General features: G+C 45.8%; 1 protein-coding gene across 4 annotated transcripts in view; it reads left to right on the top strand.

Annotated features, from left to right (window-relative positions):
- Positions 1-15,094, top strand: part of LOC111853118 (multiple PDZ domain protein-like) — a 41,318-nt gene that overhangs the window by 3,494 nt on the left and 22,730 nt on the right. The window contains exons 3-17 of one of the 4 annotated variants that reach the window (XM_023829717.2): positions 593-765; positions 2,606-2,794; positions 3,195-3,334; positions 3,958-4,162; positions 6,683-6,757; positions 8,802-8,904; positions 9,150-9,238; positions 9,853-10,066; positions 10,474-10,551; positions 10,881-10,945; positions 11,163-11,309; positions 11,681-11,854; positions 12,643-12,819; positions 13,156-13,365; positions 14,166-14,324. In XM_023829717.2, coding sequence (XP_023685485.2) covers positions 593-765; positions 2,606-2,794; positions 3,195-3,334; positions 3,958-4,162; positions 6,683-6,757; positions 8,802-8,904; positions 9,150-9,238; positions 9,853-10,066; positions 10,474-10,551; positions 10,881-10,945; positions 11,163-11,309; positions 11,681-11,854; positions 12,643-12,819; positions 13,156-13,365; positions 14,166-14,324 — 2,198 coding nt within the window. Of the gene's footprint in view, positions 1-592; positions 766-1,628; positions 2,795-3,194; positions 3,335-3,957; positions 4,163-6,682; positions 6,758-8,801; positions 8,905-9,149; positions 9,239-9,852; positions 10,067-10,473; positions 10,552-10,880; positions 10,946-11,162; positions 11,310-11,680; positions 11,855-12,642; positions 12,820-13,155; positions 13,366-14,165; positions 14,325-15,094 lie in introns of those variants that run through there. The other 3 variants (XM_023829716.2, XM_023829715.2, XM_023829719.2) reach the window with 3 other exon arrangements.

The following is a 15,094-nucleotide window of genomic DNA, read 5'->3' as shown; positions in this document are numbered from 1 at the left end:
CTGTCCCAGCATTTTCTAAGCATTAAATCCCAATTCGTTATTGGCTGCGGTAATTTTGACATTCATAAGCCATCAGGGTTTCCACAATGCGGCCCAGTCCTGCCCGGTTGAGTTCACATATTCGCAGATTCTAGGGAAGACCCAGAACCGTCACACAGACAATTTCATTAGGCCGTGAGGAAATCCCGCTGTTATGGGAAGAGTCGTCAGGCTCTCAGACAGCTGCTTTGGTGTAAATAATGGTGAGGCCTGTTCGATCTAAAGCCCTAATAGCTTTACAGCATCCTGACCTGGAAGGTATCTTTTTTAGCTCATGGGAGTTTTACTTACACAAAAATGTTCTGAGGACAGAAAGAAAAATGATTGGTTTGGAGAGATAACCAATCAGATTGTAGAGGAGGTGGGTCCAAGCAACCAGGGGAGGTGGGACTAATCAATAAGTTGCTTGGACCCACCTCCTCTACAGTCTGATTGGTTGGTTATCTCTCTGAACCAATGGTTTTTCCTTCTGCCCTCAGAACAAATAAACTCCCACGAGCTCTTTTTTTTTATTCAAACTTGCATCACATTAATGCAACGCATGACCCAACAGATACCCAGCGTGCCTTGCAGGCCGTGGAACGCCTACAGGCCAAGTTGAAGGCCAGGGGGCATGGTCCCACGGAGGAGAAGCTCAGCCTACTTAGGGCTCTTCTCCTGAGCCCTCTGTTCCACCAGATTCTCACCCTACAATCTACATCTGCCCATGAAGAGGCCCAGAGCCAGGTGGGTTCAGGAGAGTTTTAACGGTAATTTAACGGTAAAAGAATAATCTGCAGTCTGAAAATTAGTCATTTGCATTGTTCTTTACTGTCTTTTCCATTTTATTTAAAATGAAAATCATCCACAATAATTAGTGTTTAGGTCAGATTGGTTTTTGCATTTATGCTGTACACTGTTAAGTTTGATTCGGTTATAGATGTTTGGTAGCGGAATGAGTATAGGGTTTTTTTTTCAGTGTGGTGACATTCTGACTTTTTTAGCAGATGAGTTCTGCCCTTGCACGTTTGGGCATGGCGACACGCCGCCATCGATGACGATACAGGCTATACTCCACAAAACTACTTTGCTGGTTAATTTAATCGAAACATCCGTCTATTCACCCATCCATCTTTAGTCCGATTTTCCTGGCCAGGGTTACGCAGGGGGAGGAGGGGGAAACTGGGGGAGCCTGTCCCAGGCAGGGCCGGAGACCGGGTGGGGAGTACACCCCGGACTGAATCTTAAGCAAAAACATGCTGCAAGCAAAGATTCAATTTGTGCCTGGTTTCCAGCTTTAAGACGGGAGTCTGAACAGGGAAGAGCCTTCAGACTCAGGCAGGGTGTTGCCATGGCAACAGCCTGTCGGGGCAGAACCGGTTCTTTAAATGTGCAGCAGCCAAACTGGCACTGTAATCTACTTACCCAAGGTGACCAACGCAGCCCCGAGGGCTAACGGTGTCCCAGTGCGCTGAGGGACTGGTAGCTGGTTGTAAGGCGTGCTTTGGACTCCCCCGTGTCGCCGGTGTACGGTGACTGAGAAAAACAGAACTAAAAAAATCTATTTGCAGAAAAATCTATAAACAGAATCTATTTGCTGCACGCTTTAGCAGGAGATTATATGCAGTGTGCAGCAGCAGGATTGCAGCGAAGGTCAGTAGTGGCGTTAGCTATCCACTGCTACGTTTCACATTAGCCTCCGCTGGGCGGACAGACTCTGAATTATTTTGTTTTTTTTTTTCCTGTTCTGTCTGTTCTGTTTCTTCCAGCATAAACATAAACATTAAAAGAGAGTCAAAATAGCAGAAAGCGTCAGTAAGTCACATGAGGAACAGAGATTTCAGCAGAAGATAGACGGCCTAAATTATTGCTACTGAAAACATAATTCAGCTGTCGCTGCAGTTTGACCTATTTCACTGGGCTGGATATTTCTTGGTCATGAGAAATATTTTTGGATGTCAGTTTGGTAGGAAAATCCCAAAACGGTGTTTTTTTCATTGCTGATTAGTTGACTAATTTTCTTAGATTTCTCATGTCGGAAACGCATTTCGCCTTTTACATTTCCTTAAACAATCTGCCATTCGTCTGATAGATTGAAATACTACGTAAATATTTTGTGACAGCTCATCAATCCTTAATTGCTTAAGGGTCTGACTGGGACTGCGGCAGCAATGCATGCAATTTCCGAAAGGTTCTGCACCGAGAACCACGCTTCGAGGGCAACATGCACGGTTTTGTTCTTTGCGGCACTGAAAGAATTAATTAATTACATATGACGTAAATATCACATCTGCTATCATATTTAGTAGTCACTTTTATCCAAAGCGACATGCATTTTATTGGGGTGAGTGCACCATCAGCCAGTCGCTGGCGCAATCAGGGGCTAAGGGCCCGGCTCAAGGGCCAATCGGTTGCATCACTGTTGACCGTGGGATGCGAACCAATGACCTTCAGATCACAGACACAGCGCACTAACCCACCCAGCCACACATTACCCCCATCATGTAAATATAAGTTGTATTCATATGTTTTCTTTGTTATTTATATGTCCTGTTTATCATTGTCTGTGCCACACTGGATCCAGAAGGTCGCTTTAGCCATATCAAGCGGCTGTCCAGAGTTGAAACCCGAAACCAGCGACTCTCAGGTGTTCTCTGCCGGGAGCGATTCGGGTCCCCAGGACGGCTGTCCCGCAGCTGCTGGGGACGCGTCAGTACCCCCCTCACCCACGCAGAGCGGGGCCCCTCCCAAGCCCCTCTTTCTCCGCATGACTCAGGTACATGGCCCACAACGTTCTCTTTACGGTCTGTTGTGGGGTCGGCGTGTATAATTCCAGGGCCCAGGATAAAATTACTTCAACCAGCCCCCCTGATGTGCAACCCCTCCCGTGAGGACCCTCTCTTAGGCCCCCCTGGGTCTGGGCCCTGGAAAATTTCCCCAGTTGTCCCCCCTAGACAGCGGGCCTGGTTCATTATGTTACAGCTGGTTTTCATGGAGCTCTCAAACTTTCTTTGTTGCGTTGCGCATTCTTGCTGACTTCAAACAGAAAGTGTCAGCATTGCATTCAGTACCAAAGAAGGTTTTGCCTAAAGTAATTCATGTGTCACTTGAATGTTCCCCCCCTGGATGGTTATTGAATGATGGTTGCTAAGGGGCCGTAAACATCTGTCGGACAGGGCCGCTACGTGACGGGCGTTGAGCTGGCGAGGAGTCCGTCTGAGGGGCCGGGTTTTGCCGTGGTCAGTCTGAGGAGCCAGGACACGGGGGATCCGGGTGTCCTTCTGCAGGATGTTCAGCTGGGCAGTGCTGAGAGCAGGTATTCCCTCACGGTTCGGTGGAGGAACATCACAGTTTAAGCCAGGGTTCTAAAACTCCAGTCCTAGAGGGAGCCCTGTCTAGCTTAGTTTTTTTCCCTGTTCCAACAGAAGTGATTCAACTCAAGGGCTGTGTGGTAATTAGGTAAGTAGTTGAATCAGGTGTTTTTAATGAAGGTAAATAAAAAACTGTGCAAGGCTCCGGCCCCCCAGGACTTGAGTTTGAGACCCCTCGTTTAAGCAGAAAGGTTTCGGGCCAAAATCACGGGTTAGCTATCTGTTTTCTTTCATAGGGAAAGCACTCTTAATTATTTTAAGGTATATAAGCACTCTTTTGATATATGGGGCGGGGCCACAGGGTCACTGGCTCCAGCTGTAAGCTGATTGGCCCCCAGAATGCCCCTCCCCTGTCACTCATTGATTAAAAACACATCATTGGCTAAACACAAGTTTGGCCTCTCTGCATGAATTATGGCCCCTCATCTGCACTGTTATATAAACATTGTTCATGTTCGCCATGACTTTTCAGGCACAGAGTGGCATCTCTCACTCCGTAGTGCAAACTGTAGGCTGTCGTGATGCTTTGCGATTTCTTGAGCCCATTGTCCACCTCCCATGCCTACAGGAAGCTGAGGGAAGAGGACATCCTAGCTACCAACGAGCATCTGATGGACCAGCCAGTAACACAGGAAAAGGCTGTGGAGCTCCTGCAGGATCACACGGACGACGTCCTTCTCAAGGTCACCCGAGGTCCCGTCCCATACCTGGGCAGCCTAGCGGTGTTGCGCAAGGGGTCAGGACACCGTGGCGTGGAGGGAGCCCTGGAGAAGGTGGGGGGTGGGCGGAGCCGGCCTTCCATGCTGTTCCGTGACACTCCGTGAACATTAGCTTTTGAGCGTTGTGACCTCACGCGTCCCTGTGACCGCACGTGTCACCGAGGATTAATGAGGCTGCTAACGGAATTAAATGTGAATATATTCTTTGTTGTACCTTTAATCAAACTGGTCTACTTCACTGGTGAAGGAATATATCGTGGAAGAAGTTGTTGAGTCAGAGTGTCACACACTTTTTCTGGAGGGATTAGTACAGGGTAGAAACTTCTGGACCTCACGAGCCAGAGGCTCCTTGGGATTTGGTATCTTAACTAAATAGGCTTGATAAGTTCTTTGCATATTTTAAGCGAAATCAGTCATGTTATTTAAGGACTGGATGGCATTCCTTGGCCTTGTTACACAAACCTTGTGCAATTTGAGGAATATGTTTACATTTAAAATTAATAATAAAATAATAAAGAAATTGGTAATTTACTATAATCTGAATTAAATCCATATAAATTTACATTGCGAGTAATTTACCGTAATCACTAAGGAACTAAAAGCAATTAATTATTTACTGAAACGATTAATAATTTAACAAGGTGGAATATATGTAGGCTTATATTTTTGGGAAGATCTTTAGAAATCTTTAATAGTAAGATAAGTATGGTTTAACACATATGATTTAATAACACACACACATGTGTGTGTGTGTGTGTGTGTGTGTGCGTGTGGTGGGGGTTGGGGGGGGGGGATGTGCATAGACCACATATGGGGACCAAAATTTCCCCAAAGTGCAGTAAAACCTGAACTTTTTTTCTTTTGGGGACATTTTTTCAGGTTTCCATTTGGATAACCTCAATTTTATAAAAATCTGTGACTGCACTCAAAAAACTAAAAATACCAGAAGTCTTGCATTTTCTTTGGTTACATATGGTTAAGGTTAGGGCTGGGTAGAGAATAAGCGTGTCATGGTTTGGATTAGAGCTTTTCCCAAAGAAATTAATGGACAGTCCCCATTTAGATAGGTACACGTGTGTGTATGTGTGTGCACGTGTGTGTGTGAGCGGGTATACCTTACCTAATGGGGACACAATGTCCCCACAACGTGATAAATAAACTGGTCTCCATAAGGGAAACCTCTATTTTATAAAAATCTGTGACTGCAATGAAAAAACTAAAAATGCAAAAACTCTTGTACTTTGCATTTTTCCCATAGAAATCAATGAGCGGTCCCCATAAAGATATGTTTACCCGCCATGTGTGTATGTGTGTGTGTATGTGTGTGTGTTGAAGTCAATTATACCTTTGATGATTGCCATTAGATTTATTGTATTTGAATGTTGCAATGAGTTCAGCCAAGCAGGGAACGCACTTACACAAAGTCATCCGAGGCAGCAGGCACTTGACAGCTTTCCTCTTAGTGGTAATTTCAAAGCATTAGAACCAAGAACCACAACTGGAGACTTGCTGCTAGTAGCAGAGGACCAGTACAAAGAAAATATACACAGAGGATAAAGTGAGTTTTGTGAGGAGTGTATTTGACACACATTCCTTGGAGTTGTTCGTGTTGACACTGGATGACAAATATTACACACCCGATAGATACGTTATTACGTACACCTAACTATCACTGGGTAGGACTCTCTTGTGCCTCCAGGATTGCCTCAAGGGTGGATGAGATGTTCGTTCAGAGGAGCCGTCCTGCACACCACTGTTGTACTGAGCTGTTATTTTCCCACCAGTGACCTTCCTGTTAGCTTTAACGAGTCTGGCCATCTTCCCCTGAACTCCCTCATTAGCATGGTGTTCTCAGCCGCATAACTGCCCCAGATCTGATATTATTTGTTCCGTCGCACCCCTTATCTGCGAAACGCTAGACTCCAGCACTGATGCGGAAATCCCAGGAGGATGAGTGTTTCCGAGATGCTGGGGCAGCCTTCGTCAGACAACAACAGTCACACTGAAATCGCTTCGATCCTGCGCCTTAGCGATCTCAATGCTTAGCCAAACTGTAACTTAACTTCTTCTCCCTGTCTGGGTGCTCTGTGTTTTCAGCCGCATACCTAATAGACTGGCCAATGAGTGTGTGTATGTAGAACACATTTCAATAAGTGTAAAGGACTGAATGGTTGTAGTAATGTTACTCTTATATGGCAGGAGTGCAGTGTGGGTTTCTGTTAAATGAGACTCTGAAAATAGGTGTTTTCTTGGCTGATCTGCCCTCCTGTGTTTTACTGTAGCACTTCTTGCTGGCTTGTGGGAATTTTACTTGCGCAAAAATGTTCCGAGGGCAGAACGAAAAATGATTGGTTCAGAGAAACAACCAATCAGATTGTAGAGGAGGTGCGTCCAAGCAGCTAGAGGAGGCGGGACCAAGACATCTGACGTTGTCCCACCTGCCCTAGATGCTTGTACCTACCTCCTCCACAGTGATATCCCTTTCAACCAAGTTTTTTGAATTCTGCTCTCAGGACATTTTTGTGTAAGCTAAAGTCCCACGAGCTGCTTGCCGCCCTTTTGTGCCCCCTACAGAGTGCCTCAGAACAGGCAGAGACGACAGAGCCAATGAATGTCAAAGTCATCCTTCCCGGAGGAGCAGGTGATCAGGTACCACAGATGGGCCGGAATAAACATGTAAAAAGCAGGCAATGGTTTAGTAGGCCTGCCTCCAACACAAGCGGCTGTGTTTGCATGTGAAGTTTTTCCTGCACTTCTGCGACGATTCGCAGAAGATGTGATGAGGTCTGGACTAGTGATTTATGTCTGGAATGATTCAGTGCAAAAACACAAAACGAAACGGAATAATAAATTCTCGGCTTGGAGTTCTTGTTTAGCCGTGTCGGAAATTGTACCATTAAAAACATAAATTTTAATAGGATAGCTTAAATTGATAAATTGGGCAGGTCACATGGAGGAAAACGGATGGTTCGGGTTTCAGGAGCAGATTTGTTTTGTACCCCTTGGTAAGGCACCAACCCTGAATTTGTCCAAAGAGTATTCAGCTAAATAAATCAATTATTGAAAAGTGTAAGTCAATAGTAAAAAAGGACCTACACGTTTTGTTTTAGCATTGTGCAAAGCTCTGCAGTGAATCTTCCTCAAGAACAGCTGGCCTGACAAAATTGCTCCAATAGCAAAATAAAAAGCAGCCAAGATGTCAGAAATAATACTAGGAAGATATCCTGGGACACTTTATATAAAATGTAAGACAGGCATGGAAGGCAGTAGGCTCTGGTCACTGCAGACAATGTGAACACCACTTGCCAGAAATCGTCTGGAGGAATGTTGTGTGGAAGAGTTAGTCAAAAATGGACCTTTTGGCTGGAATGGACCCAGTCATATCCAGCAAAACCCAATGGTTGCATTCCTCAGTAAGCAGCGCATACCAAATCTTAGCATGATAATGGTAGGGTCATGGTTTAATGTTGACCTCTTCAATCAGGACCTGAATGGCTCAACTTTGCTGAAGGTACCACTCAGTCTGAACTGTACCAGAGAACTCTAAGTGAGAACATTAGACCGTGCAGGTGGGAGCTGAACTTACAGCATGGGTGGGTCATGCAACGGGATACTTCTTGGAAACAAAGTGGATGGTCAATGTCAGATTGGATCAATACAAAAAAAACTCATTGATTTATTGGATGAATTAGTCAAAGCCCAGAGCGAAAGCCTACTGAGATGTTAACGCCTTGTAGACTAACAGATGGGGCTGAGCTGAAGCGCTGCAGTGTGGAGCGGTGGGCCGGATTTCCTCCCTGGCGCTGTGAGAGATTGATCGGTCGCTGCAGGAGGTGTCCGCTTACAGTTAACTCACTGCTAATGGTGCCTAAGCCAGACCTAACTTCAGAGTGTATGGGGACATGCGAAGGCACTGAGTGTTACATAAACACATCAAAATTCTGTGCTAATTTATTTAGTTTCCGTTAAAGATCTGAAAGCTTTTGGTAAGTGGGTTTTGGTAACATGAAAAATGGAAGACATCTTTTTACAGTGCTGTATGCTTTAGCCGTTTACCTAGAGCAGTGCTGCCAAAACATGTCTTCTGGGAGCCACAGATGGTCCACGTTTTTGCTCCCTGCCAGACAGTGCAGGTTTTTGCTTCCTCCCAGTTCCCAGCGCAAAAACATAGACCATCTGCGAGTCTCTGAGTGCCGGATTGGGAAACACTGACCTAGAGGTTTGGACTAACTTCCGTGTACATTTTAGCGGGAACTAAATGATATGACACCCACTGTTCATCAGGATTGGTATTTAAGCTTGGGGGGGTCTGGGGACACCGGGCAGGAATGAGCACCAAACAGGTGACCATAGTGTGGCACCCATATGACCACAAAGGCGACCACCGGTAGCACTGCTCATCCTTCAATGGCACTGCCTCTTATTGCTGAGCAACCAGAGACTCTGGGATGTCCTGGTACGTCATGTGACCTCTAGAATATTCTGCTGCTTTTATGCAGAGACTTTTCAGAATGCAGTGGGACATACCGCATAATCATGAAGTGTCAGAGGAGTCATTTTGAATCCGAGCAGCGTGAGGGACTCGGCGCAGCGATCAGCATCGCCCCTCCCGGCAGGCGAGGGTTTCCGGCTGCTTCCAGATGTGTGTTCCCTTCCAGGGCCTTTCAGGCGTGTGTCTTCATTCTCGTAACAGGTTCACGACAGCGAGCAGCTGGACACCTTTGATGCGGAGCTCATTAAAAATGCTGAAGGATTAGGAATCACAGTCGCTGGTTATGTCACAGAGGAGAGCACTGGTAATAATGCTTCATCTTTTCTACAGTTTATAAGCCATATTTATACTACTGATTATTTTATTTTAAATAAATTATTTGCTTTATATTTGTTATGTAACGTCCAAAGACTTTTTAATTATGACCATCAGTATAGTTTGTTTGTCTTAATGAATGGCTCATACTGCAATGATAAAATATAGTAAATCTTAGTTTTTTTAATGTACAAATTAAAAAAAGATGCTTTTTTTGCAAATCCCTTGATACAGGATCCCTTGGCACCTTTGTGAAGAGTGTAACAAAAGACAGTAAGATCGAGCAAGATGGCCAGATCCACGTCGGCGACCAAATCATAGCGGTGAGTGTCTCTGCAGGATCATTTTAATCCCTTAATCATCTATTTTTCTTTTTAATAAATGCAGATTTTCAATTAAAAGCCACTTTAGATTTATATGAATACATTAACTGGCTTGTGTGACAATGTGAGGTTTAATTAATTCCCCTCTTGCCTTCTAAGTGATCAAATCGCTATCAATAATTTGTGACCCAAACAAAGGCTTAATGAGCATGGACAGCAGATCATTAGGTAACTGCAGACTTGATTAATAAGTTGATTGCGTTTCAGTCAAAATTACAGCTTCCCCATGCATATTACATACAAAGTATTCCAATAATCAGCATTTGTGTTGTTGTTTTTTTTTTCAAATGTTGCACAGTCGACTGTGGTATAATTGCTTACTGTTTCTGAATATTAAACAGCTGGGTTCAAAAAAACAAGTGCTGAGAGTCTAACCACAAGTGAGAGCATGAGGCAGCTATCCAGCTGTTCTGTTCTGGTAGCCGTCGTTCGTGGCGGCCATTTTGAAGACGGTTCACTGTGCATTTTTGTTTTTGTGTAGAGCGGCCGGTTGTGGCTGGTACTCTTATAACTTACTCTGTAGGCTGTGCGCTCATGTGCGGTTGCCCCCACAGGTGGATGGGACAAACATCCAGGGCTACAGTAACCAGCAGGTCACCGAGCTCCTAAGGGCTACGAGCCAGACCGTGGTCTTGAAGCTCTTAAAGCAGTCCCTCAGACTAGAGGATGGTCCAGCAGCCCCTCCAGCCCTAGAACCCGGACCATCGACCAGGGTGGCAAACGGCAACCAGCCCAGCGTGCATGATGTGGACCTGGGCGGAGCACTGGGTACTAAATGCTAAAGTCGATGCTACCAAAGATAGCCCTTGTTTTGTGTTTGGTAGCCCTTCACATTGTACAGCTTCAGCAAATGGCTGCGGTGGAAAGTATTTCCTGAAACTTCACAGAGAGAGTTTATGCCTCTCCAGTAGTAACCCCTAGAGAAGGTGAGATGAACATAAAAAAAAAACAAAAAAACAGCTGATCAGGTATAATTAACTTCAAAAGTGTCTTCATTAGATAAAGGTGTGATGAGTGAAAATGAGACAGGTGGATGTAATTTCCCATGTCACACAAAACCGAATAGCCCCCTCTCGTTTGTACATTTCTTATGTTCTTGTTCTTATGAATTTGAACGATTTTTGATGTATATGAGTTTTATGTCATTGTATTGTATGCGATTCTGCCTGTCACAGACGAGAAACTGCGTCAATCCCAAACTGCGGCTCCCAGCTCCAACCTTGCTGAAGACCAGGCAAAGCCAGATGCACAAGGTCGTAGTGCACCTTTTATTAAGTTATGCGGTTACCGTCGTCTTAGACTAATGGTCAGTTAATGAAAACAGACAGGCAAATGGAATACGTACACACTTTATATAATAAGTTCCCCAAGGAATGCAAATGAAGCCAGCGGGAAGATTTCAGAAAACTGCCGGATTTACATATGACTAATTCCATGTGATTGCTGACAAAGAGCGTTTACATATGTACGTCTTGCCGAAATGCATGCAAATGTATGCGCACACATGTTCGCACGTTCTGCCTCATTAAAGGCAAGCCTCGGAACGGAGATAACGACAGAATGTTTATGCATTTCTTTCAAGGGGCGACGTTGACCATGCCTGCAGAAGATGGAAATCTGGAAAGCGTCCTTGAACAGAAAGCTATCGTACGTCAAGTCGAAGAGCACTCCCTCATCACTTACATTATTGCGTAATCAGTCATGCTGCTGTTACCGGTCTAGGGGTGTGATTGGTAAAGCGGGTTTACAAGCAGAAATCTAGTGTAATATTTTATAACGGCTTTAGGATAATTTTATTTTACGAATAAAATAATGTGCTAAAAAAGCGGAAAAAAGAGCTAGTTTTTTTGTGTTATGACACCAGCTGGGTCAGGATGAGGCACATTGTGGGAGTGGCAGGAAGAGCATCAGTTTTCAGCCAGAAGGGCGGCGCCGTTGCAGAGCCTCAGCCATGTCAGAGGGCCCCGTAGGGCTGACTGGAGAGCCGTGTGCTGAGGAGAAGCCTCTGGAGGTCAGTGCTCCTGAACCGCACATGAACCATCTGCACAGGTTCAGATCGCCATCAAGGGTATTCAGTTACCGCCTTTGTTTTGCAAATTGAAAAGGCCAGTTTTACCCATGTACTCACATCAAATGAGAAATATTTGTGTCATGTCGTATTTTAGTTTTAAGGTTTTACTGTTTACATTTTATTTGACACATGAGGGTCGGATGACAGGAAACTGCGGATTCAGCGATGCAGTCTGGGAGAGACAATCCAAGTGATTAGCTCTAGGATACGGTTATGGGATGCATCTGGGAAAGCGATTTAAAGAGATGAGCGTGAAGGCTGCAGTGGAAAGTGCTGGTCACTCTGCTCTCGTGCCGCTTCGCTTGTGTTAGGTCACCGGGGTCCCCCTCTTTGGTGAAAGCACAGAAGAGGGGCGGGACATCCTGAAGGGCCTGCCAGCAAGTGTGTCCATGGTGACAAGTAGTCCCGCCAAATCTGGGCTGAGTGACAGCAGTGCTGACCAATGCCTTGCAGCGGAACCGTCCCCTGATGAAGAACCTGACAAGGTTTAGTCATCCTTGTCAACTGATCATGTCTGAGTTGTGTTTGTGCATTTTGCTTATTATAATTTTTTTTAATCAGTGTATATCTAGATTATGACTGCGATACTCAGAACTCTGATTGAATAATAGGATATTTTTATCGTCTCACAGATGTTTTTAGGTGCCACAAATAGCCATTTAGCATTTGTTCATCCATCCATCACAGCGAAGAGTAGAGATTGCGCTCCTATTTGTATTTCCCACTAATGCTGTGCACATTTCAGACAGTGTGTGATGTCCTTACAGTCGACTCTGATATGAAGGCATACGAAAATCATTGTCACGACACAATGCAGAAGGAATGTAAGGGGAAAAAATGAAAACAAAAAACATTTGCATTTCATTTATTTTGCACAGACTTTTCATCCAATGTAGTGTAGGCAGGGTCAGATGGTTGTTGGTGCAGTTGGGGGTTAAGGGCCTTGCTCATGGGCCAAATGGTGACATCACTCTGCTGACTATGGGATTTGACCCAATGACCACCCCCAACATTAACATTATTCTGTTGAGAAGAGCAAATTAACAAAACCGAGATGGAGGCAGACAGCATCTGGATGAGCGTTTATAGCAGTGTTTCCCAATCCGGTCCGCGGAGACCCACAGCCGGTCCAGGTTTTTGCTCCCTCCCATCTCCCAGTAGGAGCAAAAACTGTCTCTGGGTCCCCAAGGACTGGATTGGGAAACACTGGTTTAAAGTACTATAAGACAAAGGTGTGAGCTATATGCCAAAGTGCGTAATCCACCCTTTGAAGCTTCAGGAAGGATCCCAGAGAGACAAGGACACGGGCCCCGACATGGATGACATCACAGGGGCCGAAGTTCCTGTGGAGACGCTGGACTCTACTCTGGTCATGTGGGAAACTGAGATACAGTATATCGACCTGGAGAGAGGGGACTCCGGCCTTGGTTTCAGCATTTTAGATTATCAGGTAAGTGCTTCGGAGTGTGGTGGGGCCATACAGTAGATAAAGCAGGAGCCACACTATATGATGTGTGACTTGGGAACGATTTCAGCCAGTTCACCTCGTAACTCTTAGTAATGGGCGGTGTTTTCAGAAGCCGTGTTTACTTTTCTGTACGGAATTCAGCCCATAAAGTCCGGCTGAGATAAATCTGTGGGTAAGAGTCGGCAGTCAGGCCGGGAAGATGAAGCTCAACGTTGTTCTTAGAGCATATGTGACTGTGAAGCAGTGCTTCATTAAGGCTGCGTGTTTCCAGTCCCGTGTCATGAGATAATTAGTCATCACAGCATGCATCTGTCGCAGGACCCCGCGGACCTGGCAAAGACAGTGATAGTCATCCGCTCACTGGTGCCCGACGGGGTGGCGGACCTCGACGGGCGCCTCTACCCGGGGGACCGGCTCGTCTCGGTGAACGGCGCCGACTTGGCAGACGCTGGCCTGGAGGAGGCGGTGTGGGCGCTGAAGGGGGCGCCCGCCGGGGCCGTGAGGCTTGGCATCACTAAGCCGAGATTTGTAAGAGCGCCCCCTGTCGCCTGCTTTCGCCAGCACACTCATTCCGCGCTTTCATTCTGCTGAAGGGCCTGCAGTGAAGCGTCCAGTTACACGCCGTTAATATTTAATGTGCGAGAAATTTACACAATGTGGAGTATCGCGTTCAAAGCTGCCATCTGAGCCGCTCGCCGCCGCGTATCGTCCTTTACGCGAAACGCTCAAGATAGCAAGGTCTGCGAGCTTGAGCTGTCTGCTTTTTATCTGGTATGGAAAAGTCGCTGCTGTGAGGGCATTTAGCGGAGTCTGTGAGGTAAAACTGCAGAGTTTAACCTGAGTAATTCGGCGAGACAGAACAGGAGGAGCCCCAGGAGAAGGGTGGGGGTCTGCTTCCGACAAACTCTCCATCATCCGAGAATCAGGTAAGGCCGCCTTGTTCAATTTTAAGTCATCGCCTCCATGGTCAGGAAGCTGAGGTAAAACAGGAAACCCCCCCGGCCCCCGGAGCCGGTGTATATGGTTACTCTAGGTGTCTAGAACGTGCCTGTTGTGGTATCATGGGATTTATTTTTCACTGCATTGCGTAGGTACGTCTGTGGTACGTCACCTCTAAATCCATCTGTGCAGCAACAGAGCCTCCTTCAGTCTTTGACTGTCACATTAAGGATGATACTTCTGATTTTTTTTAATTTATTACATTGCGTCCGAGTGATTTTTTTTTTCTCTAAGAGGTGTTTATTTTGGCCTCAGTCTGCGCCTTTTCTTCCCGCTTTGGGCAGATTGCTGATGTTTCCTCTGCTGATTTAGCCTGCCACACTTTACAGATGGACTCAAATGAAGCAGATTTGATGAATGAGAAGACATTTGATCCTCATTACTCAAAGGAAGAGGGCTCCTTCCAAGCCGCCACGCTGGCCGAGCCTGGCAGCACCTGGCGTGCCGGTCTGGACTGCCAGATGCCCACGCGGACGTCTGTGCCTGAGGTAGGCCCCCAAGCAGGGACAGGGACAGCAAAACACTTAAATGTTGGTCTAATCTTGGGAAGGCGCACAGTCAGAGATGTTTCCTCTGTCTTTTATCATTTGTGAAGGCCCAGATTTTTGATTACACCGCAGGCTGAACCCAAAATGTACTTTTATCAAGGGTATTAGGATTAATGCATAATAATGTGGCGACAGTGAATGACTTTCCATAAATTTCACTTTGGTACCTTGCCGGTACCTTGACATTGAGATAATATAGTAAAAAAAATTAAATTTAAGATGCTGGAAATGAATTGAACTATGCAGCAATGCAAGCATGTGTGAATTAGGTTCTGCAAACGTGCGTCTTTGTGTCCCTAAAATGAAAAGAAAACGATAAATATGTTTGATTAGAAATATAATGCAGTGATAAGTGTCTGGGGGGGGCACGGTCACCTTGCACCTCTGGGACCTGGGTTTGAGTCTCTGCCAGGGTTCCATGTGCATGTTCTCCCCGTGTCGTCGTGGGGTTTCCTCTGGGTACTCCAGTTTCCCCCCCACAGTCCAAAATGAGGCTGATTGGAGTTACCAAGCCACCCGTAGCTGTGTGTGATTCTGCTCTGAGATGGCTTGGCATCCTCATCCTGGGTTGTGCCCATAGGCTCTGGACCCTGTGTGACCCTGAATAGGATCCATGCTTACAGAGGTAATGGGTGGATAGATGAGTAACTGTCTGCACAGAGCAAACCTTATAGGCATTTTAGTAATAATCAGCCCTGGCTTCTCATAGT

Source organism: Paramormyrops kingsleyae, chromosome 25 (assembly GCF_048594095.1).
Source record: "Paramormyrops kingsleyae isolate MSU_618 chromosome 25, PKINGS_0.4, whole genome shotgun sequence".
NCBI classification, from domain to species: domain Eukaryota; kingdom Metazoa; phylum Chordata; class Actinopteri; order Osteoglossiformes; family Mormyridae; genus Paramormyrops; species Paramormyrops kingsleyae.
The sequence above is the reverse complement of the archived record's forward strand: the minus strand, read 5'-3'. Positions and strand labels throughout refer to the sequence as shown.